The 21,358-nt window shown below is 43.4% G+C and overlaps 1 protein-coding gene across 1 annotated transcript in view; it reads right to left on the bottom strand.

Annotated features, from left to right (window-relative positions):
* Positions 1 to 851: 851 nt before the first annotated feature.
* DMGDH (dimethylglycine dehydrogenase) overlaps positions 852 to 21,358 on the bottom strand; it is a 78,011-nt gene continuing 57,504 nt past the window's right edge. Inside the window, exons 15-16 of the mRNA XM_077816990.1 lie at positions 2,856 to 2,990; positions 852 to 2,159 (exon numbers count right to left, since the gene is read on the bottom strand). Of these exons, the coding sequence (XP_077673116.1) occupies positions 1,944 to 2,159; positions 2,856 to 2,990 (351 nt within the window). The 3' untranslated portion in view covers positions 852 to 1,943. The remainder of the gene's footprint in view (positions 2,160 to 2,855; positions 2,991 to 21,358) is intronic.

The raw sequence follows: 21,358 nt of genomic DNA, 5'->3' as shown, positions 1-21,358 counted from the left end.
CAGAGTAGCAGCTGTGTTAGTCTGTATCCGCAAAAAGAAAAGGAGGACTTATGGCACCTTAGAGACTAACAAATTTATTTGAGCATAAGCTTTCGTGAGCTACAGTTCACTTCATCGGATGCATTCAGTCTGTATTTTCCACTGAATGCATCCGATGAAGTGAGCTGTAGCTCACGAAAGCTTATGCTCAAATAAATTTGTTAGTCTCTAAGGTGCCTCAAAGTCCTCCTTTTCTTTTTAAAGTAATTACTGTACTCTGCATTCCAGCATATCAGTGAATAGTGAATTTGGATGTTCTTGAGAAATACCCTGTGTTCCTAGGGGTTTTTCCTTTGCTCTAAATAAAATCACAGTGCTTTGTTTTGTATTCTAGTTTTCTTTAAAGACCAGAGGGGGGAAAAGTTGCAAAGTAACATACACAAAGTGTTCAGTTACAAATAATGTCACCTTTAGGAAAAAAAAATCTCTGATTCGTTCAGCAAAATGACCCTAAATCACTTATGAATATATAACAGAGAATAATTTCCAAATGGATTTTTCACTCAAGATAGCTCTATGTGCAAGCCTGTCAGCTCTTATACTTTAGTTTGATCTGCTTTGTAAAAGGATATTCTGAACTGCAAAATGTAATGTCAACTTGCATTAAATCTTTGACAAATGTAGGTGCTCATTATTCAAACAGTGTTTCCACTGGCATATTCTATTTATCCTCTGCTTCTTTGATGAAGGTTTAGAAGGTTCCAATTCCTTTGGAAGGCTATGCACTTTTGGGCCCTTTTTCTGTGTCAATGATCTTTGAAAAGGACTATCAACAGACTAATGTTGAGTGCTATCTGAACAAATATTCTAGCCTTTAAAAAGGTTTTTTAGGATGGCATTATTATGGTCGTGTTGTGTCTCAGTAGATGCTGAATATTTTATGGAATTAACAAGTTTATTATAATAATTTAATACATTTCCAATGTTTATATTCTCCTACAGTATCCAAAATCTTGCTTATTGGGATGATCAAAAACAACACTGAATGAAATACTGCAGATTAAATACATATGTTCACTTATTATTTGTATATGACAACACATTGTCACCATCGCTTAATTTTTAACCGAGAAAGGAAGAACTAAACAAAAAATGGTGCAAGAGTTTGTACATTTTGATTGTGTCCAGAAATTGAGCAGTAATATTGTGTATGTTGAATAATGTTGAATATGGTCTACTAGCTGATCCATGACAAAATACTCAATCAATAGGAAGAGTGTCCTTTCTAGAATTTCTTGATTAGGAAGGACTGAATTTCTATCTTCCATCAAAAGTTCTTCCAGAATAACACAGCTGGAGAAAAAATATTATCTACTCAGTTTGAATTTTAAAAAAATAATTTCTAAAGCCAATGTTCAAGAGCAACTTCAGTTTTGTTCAGAATGTGTCCATGTGGAACTAAGTAACTATTCCTTTGGGGACAAGGCTGTGACTTTGCCAAGACTACAGGGAAAGGGCAATGTGTAGCTGCACTGCCCCAGGAGCATACCAGGGAAAGAAAAGTGACCCTGAAAGAAGGGAAATAATTTGCTGTTGGCTCATACTAACTGCAGACTACTTCCCCCTTGCACCAGCTCAGTTCTGCTTGCGAGAGTGTGGAGAAGCTGAGTAATGACCGTTGATTCTTTACCCTCTTCCTGTCCACAAGCATTGGGAGGATGGGGGAGCATGTGTCCACAGGAGCCTGCTCTCCTCCCCCTGTGCTCAGAGCAGTGATGTGGGCAGTCCACTCAATGAATCAAGGGGCCATCTTAAATCCCCTTAATCCCCTGCATGGATGTATAGGGCAAATGAGAATCTCACCCTTAATGATTGGGAACCAGAGTAGTTTGACTCCTTTGTATTTCATGGTTGTAAGTCAAACCAATTGATATTGGAGAATTTACTGTAACTGCCCTCTGGGTTTACACCTTGACACTCCCACCCTTTTTCTGAAGACGTGTTCTTGTTTGTTCAGTCAGAACCAGTGGTTCCTCTACAATAGTTGCTGAATAATTTTTTCCTAGCAGTTCAACTTCCAGCTTCTGTCCAACTTTGCTGAGTTCTGTGGGGACATATGCAAAAGCCAGACTCTGCTGGGTACTGTAGCTGTAATTTCCAGATGTGGTGTTGCCAACAACCTAGAAAAAAAAATTATCCTTATTTCCAACACTCAATGGGTTTTGTACCATACTAACTTCTACTTTTAAAAATACACCTTACACTATTTTGAATACTTTAAATATTTTTGTGTCCCTAACATCAACAGTCAAATATACACAGTCTCATTTATGTCATACAGTTCATAGCATTCTCCATTTTTGGTGCTGTCAGGTAAGTTAGGAATTTCTTACTCCCAAAGAACCACTGGAAAAATTACCAGCAGGATGCTAAATTCCTATTATATTTGATTAAGATCTCACCTGAAACAAATGCTATTTACATTTTATATTCATGCTGAGTATTTTTATTAACTGTTAATGGCTGTTTCATCATCTGCTCTGTACTTAGATGGCCTGGTGGCCTAAACTTTGGTTTGTGGTTTTGTTCTTTTCTTTTATGCAAATCATTTTGAAATATACTGTAAGTAGAATCCTGTACTTGCAAGAGGACAGAATAGGTGACCTAATACTGGAGGTTTTTCCATTTCTAATTTAGAGATTCTATATTTCAAAATCTTGTGTATAATTAGAACCTGCCATGGTACACGGAAATTCAAAAATTATATTATTGTACCAAACTGTCCTGTTCCAGTAAAAGTAACCTGAAACACAAAGTGGGATTCCAGTCCTAGAGAATGAATTTTAGTTTCTTGTTAAGTGATGTATAGTACTTACTCTGCCATTATGCCACACACTTTCATTTCCCTCTGGATCAACATCAGCTGTTTCCAAGGTGAGATACACCAGTCGCCGTTTAAGCCCCTTTTCTTTAATCTGCTTCAGTGCTTGCTTTCCTATGAAGTCTGCTGGCTGAAAAAGTGAAAGATAATGATGATGAATGATTATACAAGCTCTGCGACAAGGTTATAGATGCAAGTATTTAAATGTGTCTTCACTTGTTTTCTTGTCAATTAAACATTATATAAAAATACAGATTAAATCAAACCTTTTGGCAAATATTATTTCTTGTCCACAAACATGAAACAATCAGATATTTTTTCCTCTTTTTTTGTCTAGATCTGAGACCTATAAGACCCAGTATTCCAATGACAGGAGAATTACATGTGCAATAAAATCCAGTATACTGCAGAAGTGGCTGTTTAAACTGGCCCCATCAGTAGTCTGAGCCAGAATGCCATTATTTCTCTCAGGATGCAATGAAATAATCTAGACCATTGGCACATCATTATACAGACCTCTGTGGCCCTGCCTCTCACTGGGATCCTGTATCCCGCTTGGACACAAAAGCCATCTGCAAGAGTGACAGTAGTTCACCACATTCCTCTTTGGTCCCTCTGCTCCAAGATGTGGAGGTGGCATTTTCCTCCCTACCCACTAAGGTGTTCTGTGTCAGGGTGTGTTCTCCTCCCCACAGGATCTAATACTTCATGGGATACTGTAGCACCTCCACTGCCACATCCTACCCAGTATCATCTGAAGCCCTCTTCCTCAGCCTTGCTAAAGAGGAACAGCAGCTCCCCTGATTCTCACAAGTAGATCAGGGAAAATATCCTGTGGGAATGGAGGAGCCCTTCTGGCAGCTTCCTGGAGGAGGCAGTTTTCTGCTTGAGTGACAGACCAGCAGTCCCACTCTGGCAATACATGTGTGATTGAAGCTAGGAAGAGAATGGAAGGGTCAATGTGAGAAAGAGAAGGTGCAGGTAAGCTGGTGCACAGACACACAACTGAGCCTTGAATATGACTGGGGGGACTTTCCCATGTTACTGGGTAAATTGGAGCCGTTAGAGATGTTAACAAAAGAGATTCAGATTGAATCCCAGCTTCGAAGACCTCTGTAGAGAGGAGAGTCCTTCCCAGGGAAATAAGGAAACAAGAGGACAAATCAGAGTAAATGACTGTTTCAGTAGTATTGCAATAATTTCTGCGCAACTCCTCAAACAAGTGCCTGTATATTCAACCTACCCCTCCTTTCCATTCAGACTGCAACATATTTCATTTACATGTTCACAATGTTTTTATAATGAAAGAGGTTGGATAATATGGTGGGGTTTGTGTTTTATATAAGTTATTGTAGATAAAAGATGTCATGCTATATGGAATCACAGTCCCAATTACATGGGACACAGTTATTAAAGAAAATGGCTACAGCTCCGTAGCTAACACAAACCAACTAGTTTCAGTGCCAACTTTGTCTCCCTTGTTAGCTGGGGCCACACTCTGACCAAAATCCTATACACCACACAGAAATATGTAGTGGCTGAATAAATAAACATAACTTTACAGAATCAAGCCTTTCCTGCCCATGCTGATGTATTATTGGATGTTCAGACTGAAAACTGACAAAGAAAAGTTCCACCTGTTCTATTAAAATAGATCAAAAATTCATATCTTTAGATCTCCATGTTATAAAATAATGACACAAAGATGGGAATCTGCCAGCACTAAACTATGTGAACACCAAATCACCCCCACTGCGACCATCTTCTTTGCTGAATCACCTTTAAATTTCCCATGAGAGAACTGTGACCCACAGTTTGGGGGAATACAGTATCTTTGGCTATCCCTCAATGTGGGGATGATGTCTGTTAAGGGGGCTCATTGGTGGGTTTTTAAGTGGCTGAGGAGCCCAATTCGTGTCCTGCAGATTTTCCCACAGAAGTGACAGGCGTAATCTTGGAGGAGACATAGTTGTTGGCTGGACTGTTGTTCCCTTTCTTTCCTCCTTTGTCACTTCTGTCTCATGAGCACAACTGTTCTCCTCAAAGTGAGCTGTATGGTGTGGTCCCACTGTGTTCTGTTCTGTGCTGCGTCCTCCCAGTTTGTTGGGTTAATGCCTCCCTTTTTAACGTGTACTTTCCGTACATGTGTGAAGCTCTTCCACTGCCCTCCGAGAGCCCTTCTTCCCTGACTTAACAGAGAGACGAGTACTTCTTCAGGAGGCAAGTATCAGGCATACGTACACAGTGGCCAGACCAGTGGAATTAGTGTTTCATGACTTGTGCTTCTATACTGCTGATGTTGGCTGCAGAGAGAAGGCTGATGTCAGTGCGTCAGTCTTCACAGATGATCCTGAGAATCCTCCTGAGGTAGCTTGTTGAAACCACTCCAGCTGCTTGAGATGTCATCTATAGGTCTCACACCCATATAGAAGGGTGGGGATGACAACTGCCTTGTAAACCAAGATCTTGGTGCCTGTTTGCAGGTCCCTATCATGGAAGACCTCTTTGAGTAGTCTTCCAAAGGATGCGCTGGCACAGTGGATTCTGTATTCAATTTCTGTGTCAATGCTGGGTGTTCGGTAGAGGTGGATGCTGAGGTATGGCAAATGGTCCACATTTTCCAGGGGTTCTCCGCTGATGGTGATGTGTGGAGTATGAAGAATAATTTGTGCATGTGAGGGCTGATAGAGTACCTTGGTTTTCCCAATGTTGAGAGAGAGACCCAGGCTGTGATAGGCATCGGCAAAAAGATTTAGGGTACTTTCCAGGTTGGCATCTGTGTGTGCAAGAATGACACAGTCATCTTCATACTGAAGGATCAGTGATGCCAATTCTCATGATCTTAGATTTTGTTTGGAAACATCGGAGATTCAGGAGTTGACCATCCATATGATACTCAATCCCAATTCCATCAGAAAGGCAGTCACAGATGAGAATCAGGATCAGGGCAAGGTAAATGTAGAAGAGTGTTGGAGCAATGACACAGCCCTTCTTGACACCAGTGCGAATGATGAATGGTTTGGTCTCTGAGCCGGTGCACAGAATGGTGGCAGTCATCCCATCATGGAGTAGTCTGATGATGGAAATGAATTTCTGTGGACAGCCAAACCTACACAGCACCTTCCATAGGGCATCATGATTGATAGAGTCAAAGGCCTTGGTTAGATCAATGAATGCCATGAACAGTTCCTGGTGTTGCTCTCCTACTCCTGGGGGAATTCTGCGCATATACAGAATTAATGTCCCCCTGCAGATTTCTTTGCTTTCCTACAGAAAAATGACTTTCTGACAGGGAAGCAAAGGGAAGCCACAAGAGTGGTCATGCAACCTTCCCCAGCAGTATGTTTCGGGTGCCCAGGGCAGCTGGCAGAGAGGTAAATCACTGTGGGGAAGGGAATGGGACTGGGGAAGACCTGAATGGTGGTTCCTACCCTGCGCTGGGCTCAGCTGCTAGTCCTGGCTGGGCTGGGGAGGACGGGGCTTCCTCTTCCTCTGCATGGCATCCGGGGCTGGGTCAGACCCACCCCCGAATTTCTCCCCTGGCTGCAGGAAGCTCTGCAAACTCCCTCCCCACTGCTTCCTGCTCTCATTGCTCCTCAGCTGCCGGGGGCGGGATCCCAGTACAGGGATCTGCTCCCCCATCTGCCCAACCCCATGCATCTAGAACCCCTCATGCCCAGACCCTCTCACTGAGCCTCACCCCTCCGCACTCAGAACCCCCTGATGAGCCCCACTCCCTCTGTACCTAGATCAACTTGATAAGCCACCTGCACCTGATCCCCACCTCACTGAGCCCCGCTCCCTCAGCATCTGGACCCCACACTGAGCCTCCCCACCCACACACCCCTGCTGAGCTCTATCCCCCCTGACATCCAGACCCCCTCCCCCCTGAGCCCCAACCACCTTCACTTGGACCCCCCTGCAGAGTCCCATTACCATTACATCTAGAACCCTATAACAAAACCCTCCCTGCACCTGGATCCCCCACTGAGCCACTACACCCAGACTACCCCACACAGAACCCTCTCACCCCACACCTGTATCCCCTCACACTAACCCCCTCTACACTTGGATCCTGCCTTGCTGAGTCTGCCTGCCCACTCCTGGTGCACCTGGTTCAGAGCGGCAGGACCCCAGGGTGTTTCTGGGGCTGACTTGGTCCTCAGGGTTGGGTGCAGCCAAACCACTGAGTCCGTGTCCCGGAGCGGGGAGCTGGACAGTGATCTCCCACCTCTGCGCAGCCAGTGGCCTGTGCTCCCCAGTGCCATGCTGGAGCCTCCACATTTATTTGATAAAAAAATTTGCAGAATTTTAAAATGTGCGCAGAATTTTTAATTTTTTGGTGCAGAATGCCCTCAGGAGTACTCTCTGCACTTCTGAATCTGTCATGCCACAAAGATCATGTCAGTTGTGTCTTGGGATGGCCTGAAGCCACACTGTGATTTGGGGAGGAGTTCCTCGGCAAGGGGCAGAAGGTGGTTTCCTCCGACGGAAAGAAGGGCAATGCCTTTGTAGTTCCCACACAAAGATTTGTCCCCTTTCTTGAATATTGTAACAATGTGGGTGTTCTTAAAGTCAGGTGGAATTTCTTCGCAGGTTCAGATTTTGTCGAGGAGTTGCCAAAGTTTGTAGTGGAGCATTGTTCCACCAGCTTTAAAAACCTCAGCTGGGATGCCGTCTGGGCCTGGAGCCTTGTGATTTTTTGTCTAGGTGATGGCATACCGGACTTCCTCAGAAGATGGGGGATCAGCAAAGCGTTCCATCGCTGAGCGTTGTGAAATAGACTGAATGGTATCTTCAGAGGCTCTCAAAGTGCTCCTTCCAGTGTTGCTTAATGGCCTCGCTGTCTTTGAGGTGGGTGGAACCATCCTGGGAACATAAGAGGGTTGGACCTTTGGAGCTTCGCCCATATATAGCTTTTGTTGCTTGGAAGAAGCTTCTCATGTCATCCTGGTCTATGAAACCCTGGATCTCAGAGACCTTCTCTTGCCACCACTTATTTTTGATGTCACATAGCCTCCTTTGGACTTCACCTTTGAGCAGATGATAAGCCTCATGTTTTCATTGGTTAGAGGAATCATTTTGCCAGTTACAGAATGTAGTTCTTTTCTGTTGAATTAATGCTAGGATTTCCTTGTTGTTTTCATACGAGTCTTGGTGCTAATGAGTGGAATATCCTATAGTTTAAGCACATACACTGTGAATGGTATTTTTAAGTTGATCCCAGTGTTCTTGAATGTCAATGATGTTATCAGGCAAGTCAGAGAGTTTCTCTGATAGATGTTGCTGTAACATCTCGCAGCTGGCTTGGTCTTGAAGTGCTTTCATGTTGTACTGCTTTCGCTTAGTCTTTGGGTGTTTGTGGTGTGGTGGAGCAAGCTGCAGATACAAGAGTGACCTTATTAATCGATGGCCTGTCCAACAGTGATCTGTACCTCTCATGGCTTATGTTATACAGACATCAGCGTAATCTCAGGCACTGACTATAACATAGTCAAGAAGGTGCCAGTGTTTGGACTGAAGATGTTTCCAGGTGATGTCAAATTTGTTACTCTGCCTAAAGATGGTATTTATGATGAGCAGATCATGCTCCACACATTTGTTGATGAGGAGAATGCCATTGGGCTTTACATTTCCCACCCCTTCTTTGCCTAATGTGCTGCTCCAAAGTTGGAAGTCCGGTCCGACTCTGGCATTGAAATCTCCCAGGAGGATGGGTTTGTCTGCGAGGACTGCATCAAGAGTGCTATAAAACTGCTCCTTGTCGTCTTCCTCATCATCAAGTATTGGGTGTATGCACTGATGACTGTGGCAGATTGGTTGTTGCTGAGCTTGAGCCAAAGAGTCATGAGATACTCACTGATCACCATGGGAAGCTCCAAAATCTGACTGACAATCTTATTTTTTATGGCAAAGCCAATCCCGTGAATCTGCATGTCTCTTCAGGTGACTTTCCTTTCCAAAAGAAGGTGTAGCCACCTCCATCCTCTTTTAATTGGCCCAGAGGGTCTCACTAACAGCTGCAATGTCAATGTTGAGTCTTGCCAGTTCTCTGGCAATTATGGCAGTTCTTCTTTCTGGGCATTCACTGTGCTGAGAGTCCATAAGGGTGTGGATATTCCAGGTGGTGAAATTCATTGCCTTATATCTCTTGTTTCGGCCACGGAATTGAGTGATCCCACTGGATGCGGCCATCCAGTCAGAAGAGTGTGGACAGCCTGTGTCAGGCACCTTTTCTAGCCCCCTCCCCATTAGGGGTGAGCAGAGGGGATCCTAAAAAGGCCTGCTCAGTCAGAGACTAAAGATTCCCAGAAATCACTGCTCCTGTCTTCACCGCACTCATCCGTCGCCACAGGGCTTTGTGTGGGCAGGTGCAAGCCCTTTGGCAGAGACCTGCGCGTGAAATCTTTTAACATAGGGAAACTGGTGCACAGGCAGTTGACAAGAGGAAAACCCTGATCCAGTAGTAAGGAGATCCAAGACAACCAGGGGCCTGCCTCCTGCTGAAGCCCTCATCCGCCTTCACAGCCACAGAGTACTAAAAGGTCCTCTGTATGCGCCTCATCCACTGTTCGGGTCTTGTGAAGTTTGGACTGCGGTTAGTCAGGAGCCCTGCCACAGATCTGCTTGCCAAGGGGAACCCTACCAGGAGTATGAAAGCTCCAGATGATGTAGCTCTGAGGGTCTTTAGCCCACACAAGCCTCTCCACCATGACAAGGTTGCAGTCCATCAGAGAGGAATACAGTATCACATAGCACTGAAATGGTACCTATTGTGGTGAACTCAACTCACGTCATTTCACCCTTCTCTTTTCTGGAGTATTTATCATGGTGCTTCTATTACTCCCCTTCAGTTACTTGTAGGTGGAATAGGGATGAAGAAAGAAGAAACCCACTCATTTAAATATTTCTCATTTCCACAGTGCTTTCTACTCAAAATTACAGAGGAATCTACACTCCCAAAAATTAATCATTTATAAATGGAAAAACAGTTTGCATGAAGGTTAATGCAGTAAGCATTAATCAGAGCCTTGAGTATGACCTGATAACAGATGTGCATTGTTTTAACGGGTCACTTCCAGATTAACTGTATAGATGACAGTTAACTCTACTGAGTATACAAATCACTGGCACACTAAGGATGACTGCTAAATTTTTTTGACTTCCACCTTTTAATTAATCAGTTTGAGAAATGTACGAAAACAATTAGAGCAGGCAGTTTGCAAGATATAAATTCTAGATGTTTCTAGCACATTCACTGTTATTTTCATTGCACATATAAGGCTAAATCCTTCTCCCATTAATTTTAATGAGGTCAAGCTTAGACCTGCTTAAAAAAGGTACACTTCCAATTCCAAGTACCAAGGAGGACCTGGTTTTGGCATTTTCATACAATAGCGACATTCTGCACTGACATATCCTATGCAACTCCTCTGGAAATAACAGTCTGACGATTCCTGCTTCTTGCTATACTGTATGTTCTTGACTGGAAGAGTGGACAAGGAATGATCCACTCTAGGATTCCTGTACTCTGCTGAAAGAATACACTGTGATGCTTTTTAAAAACAAACAAACAACAAACTATATCTTAAGAAATTCTCACCAAAACGAATCCAGACTTGTGATTTCTAAAATAATTGGGTATGCAAATCACTTGTATCAGGGGTGGGCAAACTTTTTGGCCTAAGGGCCACACCTGGGTATAGAAATTGTATGGCGGGCCATGAATGCTTACGAAATTGGGGTTGGGGTATGAACACCAGCAGGGGGTGTGGGCTCGGGGATGGGGCCAGAAATGAGGAGTTCAGGATGTGGGTGTTCCAGGCTGGGGCAGGGTGCGGGGTGGGGTGAAGGCTCCGGGGTGGGGCTGGGGATGAGGGGTTTGGGGTGTAGGAGGGGGCTCTGGGCTGGGACCAAGGGGTTCAGAGGGTGGGAGGGGGATCAGGGCTGGGGCAGGGGGTTGGGGCATGGGGGACTGGCTCAGGGGTGCAGGCTCTGCGCGGCGCTTACCTTAAGTGGCTCCTGGAAGCAGCAGCATGTTCCCCCGCTCCAGCTCCTACCCGGAGGTTCAGCTAGGCGGCTCTGCTGCGCCGACCCTGCAGCTCCCATTGGCCAATGGGAACTGCAGGGCTGGATTAAAATGGCCCCTGATTTGTATGGTAAAAAACTTCCAGCATTTATGAACCTTTGGTTTGGTTTTAGATTGTCCACTGAAATAAAATTAAGATTTAGGAAACTGATTCAGTCTAACCATGTCTGGCTATACTTGGTAACTGCTTCCTATTCTTATTAGGAAAATTAGTCAGTATATTGCAACTATTCCATTTAGTTTGTCACTCTAAATGTATAATGTAACATAAAATTCCACTTAAAAGGTACATTATAACTCAATATAAGTGAATAAGAACAAAAACAGGAAAAATGGAATAAAGTTGAATTATATGTGGGGGAATGGTGATAAACAATTCTAAGGTCATGGTAAATTTAAACCTGGTTCTATCTTTTCTCAGTTTTAAAAGAATATTCACTCTAAGCTTTTCAGGTAATTGGCGTTGGAATTGGAAAAGATTATTTTCTAGGGAGCTTAACTATTTAGCCAGCATGAAGGTTTTAGCTGTGCAGAGTAAAGTGTGACCTGGTAAGCTTAGCTGAGGACACAGGAGCTGTTTAGCTCTGATGCTTATTCCCTCTGTGACCTTGAGCAACATACGTAACCTCTCTTTCTCAATGTCTCCATTAGTAAGATGGGATAATGACAGTCTGTACCTATAATCACAGGAGTATTGTAGTTTGGTTAGATCTAAAGTAGAAGATATGCTGCCCCAGCAGGAGCTTCCATAGGCATTGCATGTGAGGTAGGCATAATGCTAACCAAACATCCTGACTTTAAGGTAACGACCAATCTAAAATCCTTAGTAGCATAGGCTTCTCTAATAGGCTCAGAGCCAGCTCTAGGAGCCTCCTCTGCAAAGGCAAGCCACTTACCTGCTCTTTGCCTCAGTTTCCTAAACTGTAAAATAGGAACATAAAGCTTCTGAGGAGAAATGTGGCTAAATTAACTTAAGTTTGTAAAGCATATTGGCCATGTCTGCACTGGGCAAAGCATCATGTCAGAAAGCTTGTTAAATAGCAAGTTTTAAATAAGACAGTATTAAACACATGTACACAAAGAGTCATACTTAATTATGTGTTAGCAGGTTGTAATTAACCCTAGATTACCCCTGAGGGTTAACCACAACCAGCTAACACATTGTTCAGTACAACTGTCCTTATCACACTAGGGGTAAATTTAACTTAAAATAACCAAGTTGTGATTTTGACAAATAGAAAAACCCCAGGGTTAAACATAATAGCTATCTTGTTAAACATGACTGTCCTTATTAACAATAAGGGCAAAATCATGATTAACACCATACTAGTTAAAACGTCTTAACAGGTTTTTCAATATGGTGCTTTTTTCTAGTATAGACAAGGTCTTTACGAACCTTTAGGGATGGAAAGCAGTACATATAGTGTAAGCACAAAGTTTATTATTATTATTATTAATTTTTATTATCATCATTATCTATTAATACAAACTTCTGCTGCTGTTTTTTCAGGTTTTAGAATACTTGGGTGAGCAATTTGAAGAAACCAAAGGATTTGCATGAGACATCACCATTCTAAGTAATGTGTCCAAATGTTCTGCCAACTGAGCTACTTACTATTCAATGAGCTTAAGATTCTAAGAGAGTTTATAATGGGCTGAATTTTTTAGTAACTGAAAGATGCACAAACTTTTTTTTTAATCATTCTTCTATGTAATTACTATGAATATTCATGGACCATTGTCATGGTATAGCATGGATGGGTGCCTTGCAGAGTCTAATTCACAGTGTATCTGCCAAGAATACATTTGGTTTTTGTGGACAGTGCCATTTGTTTCTTACACTTTCTTTGGGCAGTTCCTAATCCCAACCTTTTCTAAGTATGCTTTCTTCTTTAAAGGAAGGAAAAAGGGAACAAATCATAAACTGAACTTTTCAAAGTTCGTATGTCTTCTTACAGTTCTGTAGTAAGAAGAAGAATCAGTAACTTAGTCTAATGAGAAAGTTTGGACTTCTAAAAACCAAAAATGGTATACCTCATTCAGCAAAGATAAATAGTTGGTAGCAGAAATATGCAAATACCTTTTAATAATGAAATGCTGTAATTGATTTGGTAGACTACTTAGGAATTTGGCACAAGGCCAAATTTTGTATACATAGCTGCCCAACTGAGCAAGGCAGCACCAACATCTGCTGCAATCTGCTATAACCATTGCATTACAGCACACTGGAGACAGAGTCCATGCAATATTTTGACATTAATTATTCTTAGTTGGATACTCTTGAATAATTTCAGGGCTACCCTCCAAATTATACCCCTCTTGCCAACAGGATGACTGAAGATCATATCTCCCTCTAGGCAGAATATTTGACAGATTTCCTTTCCTGCACCAAACTGAAGTTATAGTTACACTGGATAAGACAGTTATCTAAAGAGGACACAGTCAAGGCCAGTCAGTGTAAAACAAGACCTACTTAGCTGTGATTTGGACAGACTGCCCTGTTCCTTTGTTCTGCCTGCCAACTCCACTCCTAGGAACAAGCAGTCAGACTAACGATATGCATATGATAAAAACTGTCGTGACCAGTTACCCCACTGAAGCTCAGAATGCCCAGCCAAATGGGTAGTTTTAGTTCAGCCTAACGTCAATGTGACTCATGCATAAATTCTAGGCAGACAATAGCGTTTTGGAGTCATCCTGGGTTTTCTCAGGTGATTTGCAAGCAGTCTGTATCTAGAGACAAATTTTCTGCCAGCACAACTCAATTGCCTTTAATAGTTACATCAATGGAGAATTTGGCCCCTAGATTTTAAGCTGGCCTGAAGCATGGGTGAATTATGGGAAAAGACCCAGTGGGCAAATAAATGGTAGGGGTGCCAATGGTAGTGCCAACTTTGGGAGCAGGGTGCGAAGGGGTGTAAGACCCAGAGGTTAATTTGAATACCAACAAAACAAAAAGCTACACCCCCACCAATTCAGAATCACTCTCACAGTCCTCTGACCCAAGACCCTCGGCTTTCTTCCTCGCCCTATCTCACTCACCTGCACACCACACAACTACATCAGCTCTTCTCTAGTGCTGCCTCATGCCCTCCCTCCAGATTTTCATTCTATCGCTCTTGCTAGGAAGGAGGTGTCACAAGGAATCTGTCCACCCTACTCTAGGTCGGGGGCAGGTAGGGTGAGCACTGCCATCTTCCTTCTGAAGGGGCCAGCAAGGTGAAGAAGGGGGTCTAAGATGGGGAAAAGGAGCTGCTGGAACTGCTCAGGGGGCCTGGGGACCTGATTAGCAAATGCCAACGATGCCACCCTTTAGGTCTGCCCCCTGTGTTGACATTGGTGGTAGGAAGGTGGACATTAATCATTTGCTATTGTTAGGCAAACACCTCCTCTACTATGAGGTCATGTTTCGTCTCACTAAACTAAGTCATCTAAGTACTGAAAAATGTAAACAAAGGGCCACAGCTACTTTTGCAGACAGGTTGTTCTGCAGCTTCTTCTCACCCCACCCTGACCCCATGTCTGTGAAACTATTGAGCCTTTCCCAGTAAAAAAGGCTCTCTCAATGTGTCTTTGGTTCAAGGAGCAGCATGCTGTGAAGCTACTGCTCAACCCTGTTCCCTCTAAGCTGTGCGTGTGTGCACGCGCACACAGATCTTAAACCCCGCACACACGGCGAAACACCGCGCGCACTCCGACTTCGGCAGCAGCTTTCTTTCTTTTTTTGCTTCAGCAGCGGCACAGAAGACTTTTTTTGCGCACACGGTCTGTTAAAAATTAAAGGGAACATTGCTGCTCAACCACTCTATGGGCTTGACTCTTCACTGCTGTAGCGCTTGTGTAGCCACTTATACCTGTCAAAAGTAAATGCAGAGTGAGTGTAAAATATACCACATCAGAACAGTAGAATTTTACACCCACTTTGCACAGCTGTAAATGACTACATATGATGTAAGGCACTAGAGAATCAGATCCTATGTTTGTTTTCTTTCCTGCCACATTTCATTACCTTCGGCACCTTGCAATGAGTAGTGTGTGTAGCCTTCTATGCTACGAAATTAGGTTGATTTTATAGAAGTCGATTTTTAGAAACTGATTTTATACAGTCGATTCTGTATGTCCACACTAAGCGCATTAAGTCGGCAGAGTGCATCCTCACCACCGTGGCTAGCATCGACTTACAAAGTGGTGCACTGTGGGTAGCTATCCCACAGTTCCCGCAGTCTCCACTGCCCACTGGAATTCTGGGTTAAGCTCCCAATGCCTGATGGGGCAAAAACATTGTCGCGGGTGGTTTTGGGTACATGTCATCAGGCAACGGCAGACAATCGTTTTGTGCCTTTTTTCCTGGGTTACCCATGCAAACGCCATACCACGGCAAGCATGGAGGCCGCTCAGCTCACCATCACTGTACGTCTCCTGGATGCTGCTGGCAGACGTGGTAATGCATTGCTACACATCAGCAGCTCCTTGCCTTCGCAGCAGATGGTGCAGTAGGACTCCCTCCATTGCTTGCTCTCCCACACCCTTGCTCAGTTGCTCCTTTTCACTGGGCTGGGGCCAAGGGATTCAGAGTGCAGGAGGGGGTGCAGGCTCTGAGAGGGAGTTTAGGTGCAGAAGGGGGCTCAGGAATGGGGCAGGGGTTTGGGATGCGGGAGGGGGTTCAGGGTGTGGGCTCCAGGAAGGAATTTGGGTGCAGGAGGGGGCTCCGGCTGGGGGCATGGGCTCGGGCTAGAACTAGAGTCAAGAATGTGAAATCCTTATGTTTAGATTGGAAAATATTCGCAACCAATTGGATATAGCAGTTGTCTATGCAATAAATACATATCCTTGACTTTCTCATCTAAAGAGTATCCAGGGTTACAAGAAATACAATATTTTTAACAATAGTGTGTTAGGGAGGGCCTTCATGGCTCTCTGCTTTCAAGCCACACTGTCAGCCTATCTGGATGGGAGTTATGCTGGCACAGACAGCAAATTGTTTTTGTCCATACTGGTCTGGCCAGGTTGAATTATTTACTTTCTTGCAGCTTAAATTGTTACCTGAGAAACAAATGGTTAACCCCATTCTTGGCTCAAATGCCTGTTATTGCATGGGATCGACAACTAGAATACTTGCTATGTAATGAAAAAGTTCAATTAATACGGTGGTTGCCCTAGTTGCCTGGTCAGCTGCAAAACCAAGAAAAAAGTATGTGAAAGAAAGGCTCTTTGTGACGTACATGAAATAATGTATTTCTAACCTTTATTATTTTATTTTTGCATATTGTTTTTATGGGGAGTGATTTTAAAAGTTTACTTGAACTTAGGAGAAGGGTTGATTTTGTGGTTTTAGTTTTTGTATTTTAAACATGCGTGTTTTACTGTAATGTGTTAATTTTTAAATATGTATTTATTTTTGTACACTATGGCCTAAGGCTAAGATGCTATATTAATAAACAATAATATTTATTCATAAATAATACTATGTCTGTGTTTATGTTCAGGGAACATATACATTCTTTGTAAATAAACAGGATTGCATCAAAGAAATACCTAACACCTTCATCAATTTCTCCTACTAACAGAAATAACCTGCAACACTTCAAATATTGGCTAACAACACGGGTCAAAAAGGTTGACAGTAGAAGCACAAAGTGTCTCATTATCTAGAATTATCTTCCCACAAACTAAACTACCCAGTTATCTGATGAAGTGAGCTGTAGCTCACGAAAGCTTATGCTCAAATAAATTGGTTAGTCTCTAAGGTGCCACAAGTACTCCTTTTCTTTTTACCCAGTTATTGCAACTCGTGTCCAGATGATGGCACTGTTGTGTGTAGCTTAAAAGAAAAACTGAAAATTCAGTTCTGTAAGTAATTTTGTATCGTTGTATTCTTTTGACTAGTGGCAATATTGCATTCATCTTGCCATTGGGAAACATGGAAAATCTTTCTGAAGAAAGTTCATTTCTGAAAGCTATTTGAAGTAATGTGGAAGTTTTTCACTATAATGTGAGGCTGGTTGAGTGTTCCTAATGGTAAAAATGACCTGTGATTTTGCTTAGTGTTTCACAGATATAGTATCATTTTAATCTTTGAGTGTTTAACTGAAAACACTTTGCAAAGCTTCTCAATAATTATCCCATTAGGAAGACGTCTCTGTGATTTATATAAAGGGGAAGAAGCAGCAGCCAGAGAAAGTTTCCCTTTCAAAATGATCTTTCCCCCGATTCTAAAAGTCCAATAACTTCCCAGCCAGGGAATGAATTTTTCATTCTTCTATTTTTTTTGTACACCGCATTTTTGCTAATTACAACACACTATGTACTTTGCTCTTTGCCCTTGAGACCTTTTGTGGGGCCTCATCCCTTTTAGAAATTTTACCAATAAGCACTGGTCCTCCTGCCACCTCCTCCCAACGTATCTTCTCTTAATCATGGCAAATGTAATGTCCATAAATGCTCAAAAATGGTTACTGAATATCGGCTCATTACAACCATAAATTATCGTTGAGAATGTTGTATTATTTTGTCGTAATCAACCATTTCATATGAATGAATGCTTTACAGTCCTGTATAATGCCTTCACATTTATAATATACAAGTACAATATTCAACAGGAATATAGAAATTTTATGCCTCTGCATATATAAGGCCCAATGTATTCTGTAATTCTAAGTCCTGAAATTTGCCTTAGAATTCCCCCCCTTGCCAAAGAATTATGCTTCACAATCTTAGCTTTTGTTTAAAAAAAATGTTTCTAGCCCTTAATGTTCCAAAGATAACCATGAAAATGTGAACCAAGTATAAACTGAAGTAGTGGTGTCTTCCTGGGCCTACAGACTGCCTTAAACAATACCTTTGAGAGATGGTAGTTGCCCAATTCATGGGAATGGGGTGTTAATTCTAAAATCTAAAGATGACAATACAAATAACAACATTGTTAACTATTTCACAACAGATCAGTTTAGGAGAAACACCCAGCTAATGTGCTTACTGTAAAATCTCAAAAAATCCAATGGTCCTCACCCAGCTGCCAAAACCTCCAGCTTCCTTCTCTTCTTCTTCAACGCTTAGCCAGACAGTTGGCCGTAGTGATCATTCGCCATTTGGTTTGTTCCTGCACAACCACAAAGGTTTGATGGCCTGAGAGTCCAACATCGGAACAGACTTGATGAACCCACATAATAGGGAGTCTGCCTCTGGACGGCCTCCATCCTTCGGTTGGTGGAATTTTATCCTGGATGTTACAAGCCACCTGGAGAACGACGCTCGGTGGAACGTCTTGAGGCATCCTTGTGACATGTCTGAAAAGCGTAAGGCGCTGCCTGTGGACAATAGATCCAGTAGCCTGTAGACCCGAGCGACCATAAACATCTGCATTACAGATGAAGTCATTCCACTTTATGCCCAGTATACGACGTTGACCTTTTGTGCGGAAAGCCTCCAGCTTTGTCCAGTCTCGCAGTATAGTGTCCATGTTTTGCAGCCGTACAACAGTATGGGAAGGATACAGCTTGAATAAATCCTGAACTTGGTTGTCATACTAAGATGATGTTGATTCCATATCCCTTGTAAACGGCCCATGGCAGATGCTGCAGTGCCAATCCGATGGAGAACCTCCGTGTGAGAATTGGAGGAGCTGGTAAGTATAGAACCCAGACAGCAAAAGCTGGAAACTGATTCAACAGTTTCGCTGTTCAAAGAGATTGGAGTCGCAGGTGGACTTGGTCCTAGATTTTGCAGTTTCATCTTTGACCATGAAATGTGGAGACCAATCTTAGCTGACTCCTCTTCCATATGCTGGAGTGCCTCATGAAACTTGTCAGGGCTCTGTACTAAAAGAACAATGTCACCAGCGTAGTCAAGGTCTGTGAGTGAGAGAGGTCAATCTCAAAGCCTATGGACCTGACGGAATGCTGCATTATTAAATCCATTGCCTGACAAAAGTGTGCAGGGGCCAGAACGCAACCCTGCCTAACACCAGATATTGATTTAAAAGGCACTGACATCCAGCTCCCCTGATGAACACGGGCAGTGGTTCCATTATGCAGCTCTCTAATCAAGTTCAGCAGAGTGGTAGGGACACCTACACCCTTTAAGGCCTTCCATAACACAACATGGTCTACTGAATCAAATGCAGCCTTAAGATTAACCTACGCTACATGCAGGGGCTTCCTGAACTCGCGCTGTATCTCCGACAACAAGCGAAGGGCCAAAATTGCATCTATTGTAGACATGTTCCTCGTAAAGCCTGACTGTTGGGGACAGTGCTTCCAGTGTAGCAAAGGCTCCAGGCGTGCCAGCAAAACATGCACAAACACCTTCCGTGGAATGGAGAGCAAGGTGATGGGCCTGTAGCTCTTACATTTGCTGCACGGTCCCTTTGCCCTATAGAGTAAGATCACAATATCGTCTTTCTAGGAGGTTGGCAGAGTTCCACACCAGACGAAAGATGGCCAGAAGTGATTCTGCTACAAGATCAACAGCACATTTTAGCAGCACTGAGAGGGTGCCATCAGCACCGGCTGCATGTACGTTTTTCAGTTTAGAGATGGCACAGTTCAACGTTGGTTCATTAGTACAAATGTCTGGATCCGGAACTGCAGTGACTGCCACATCATCCAGCTCTGAACAAGCAGCAGCTGGAGGATGGTTCAGGACACTGATAATATTCCACCCAGCGTGAGAGAATATCATTATCCGATTTATATGGATGGCCTTGGCTGTCGTTCAGGATGCCGTTTGTAGTAACTACCTCTTGACCGCTGAGGTTGCGAATGGTGTGGAATGCTGGCTTCAAGTTGGGCCTGGCTAAGCCAAATTTGACATCATCCGCAACTTTGTTATAATATGCCTTGTGATATCGGAGTGTCAGGGTGTTAAATTTTTGCTTCAGCGGATTACGAGTGCGCTTATCACCATGCGGCTTTCAATTTAATGATCTGGAAGGCCTCCTCCGATAGCCATGGTTGGCATGCTGAATGCCTGTAGCCAATCATCTGCTCAGCAGATTGGTTGAGGGTAGAAGTGAACAGGGACCAGGCAACCTCCACATCATCTGGCAGATTAGCTAGACCTGAGAATCTGTTGCTGACATCAATACAAAACCTGTTGGCTAAACCTGGCACACACAGTGTGTCGATGTCAAACTTCTTCATCATCGCAGAGGGCTTACCTGCTCGTTGGAGCATCAACACCATACGGGTGACCACTAGATGGTGATCTGCGTTCGCCGCGAATTCTGCACCACGATATACTCTACAGGAGGTGAAGAGACGCCTATCGCATGTAATGATGTGGTCCAATTCCTTCTGAGTGACGCCATCATGAGAGATCCATGACATCTGGTGTATGTGTCACTGCTTGAACTATGACCCAAGAATGGAAAAATTCTGGGAGGCACAGAATGTAAGCAAGTGACGAGAGTTATCACTGAGTGTGCCTGAACCATAATGACCTGTTCAAACCCAGTTCGCAGGGAGCCTGTAACTACATTTATGTCACCCAGGATCATGAGATTATCATGTGGAGCGACTGTGCATACTAGCTGTTCCAATTGATCATAGAAATGATCTTTAACTGAGTCAACAGATTCCTCTGTCAGCGTGTAGACTGCTATGACAGTGAGGTAACCGTGCCAATGTTTAAGACATGCAGTAAGTAAACGAGGAGACATGGGTATCCAGGTTGTCAGGGAGGATTTGGCCTCACTTTGCAGTAGAAGTGCTACCCCATATAAATGTTGGGGCCACCAGAATACAGAAGTAAAGAATCTTCCACCTCATGATGTCCATGATCTATCGGCCTTGCTTCTGTTAGTCCTGCGATTGATGTACCAAGACAGTCGCGTGAGATAGCAACATGATGACCACGCCTGTGAAGAGTTGCAACAATCCAAGTTGCAATTCATAGAATCATAGAATATCAGGGTTGGAAGGGACCTCAGGAGGTCATCTAGTCCAACCCCCTGCTCAAAAGCAGGACCAATCCCCAATTAAATCATCCCAGCCAGGGCTTTGTCAAGCCTGACCTTAAAAACTTCTAAGGAAGTAGATTCCACCACTTCCCTAGGCAACGCATTCCAGTGTTTCACCACCCTCCTAGTGAAAAGGTTTTTCCTAATATCCAACCTAATTTTGGTGGACTGTCAGAGATCACAGATACAATTGGATGCATTGTCACAAAGTACAGCAGACATGCCTGCCGACATCAGAGGACGCGCGTCCCCAGGGGGGCTTTGACACGAACCCATCATGTTTGCACCGAGGGGAGACAGCACCGACAAGACATTTACAGCTGAAAGTAAGGCAGGGGCTTTAACCCTGGTGCTGAGTATTAGGTTATTCTTGATACCATCTGTGAACTTGAATATTACACCCTGTGAAACTTGAGATATACTTTGTCATAAAATGGCTTTAAAACTCTGG

This window comes from Eretmochelys imbricata, chromosome 5, assembly GCF_965152235.1.
Source record: "Eretmochelys imbricata isolate rEreImb1 chromosome 5, rEreImb1.hap1, whole genome shotgun sequence".
Lineage (NCBI taxonomy): Eukaryota > Metazoa > Chordata > Testudines > Cheloniidae > Eretmochelys > Eretmochelys imbricata.
Note: the sequence above shows the minus strand (reverse complement) of the source record. Positions and strands in the feature narration are given on the sequence as shown.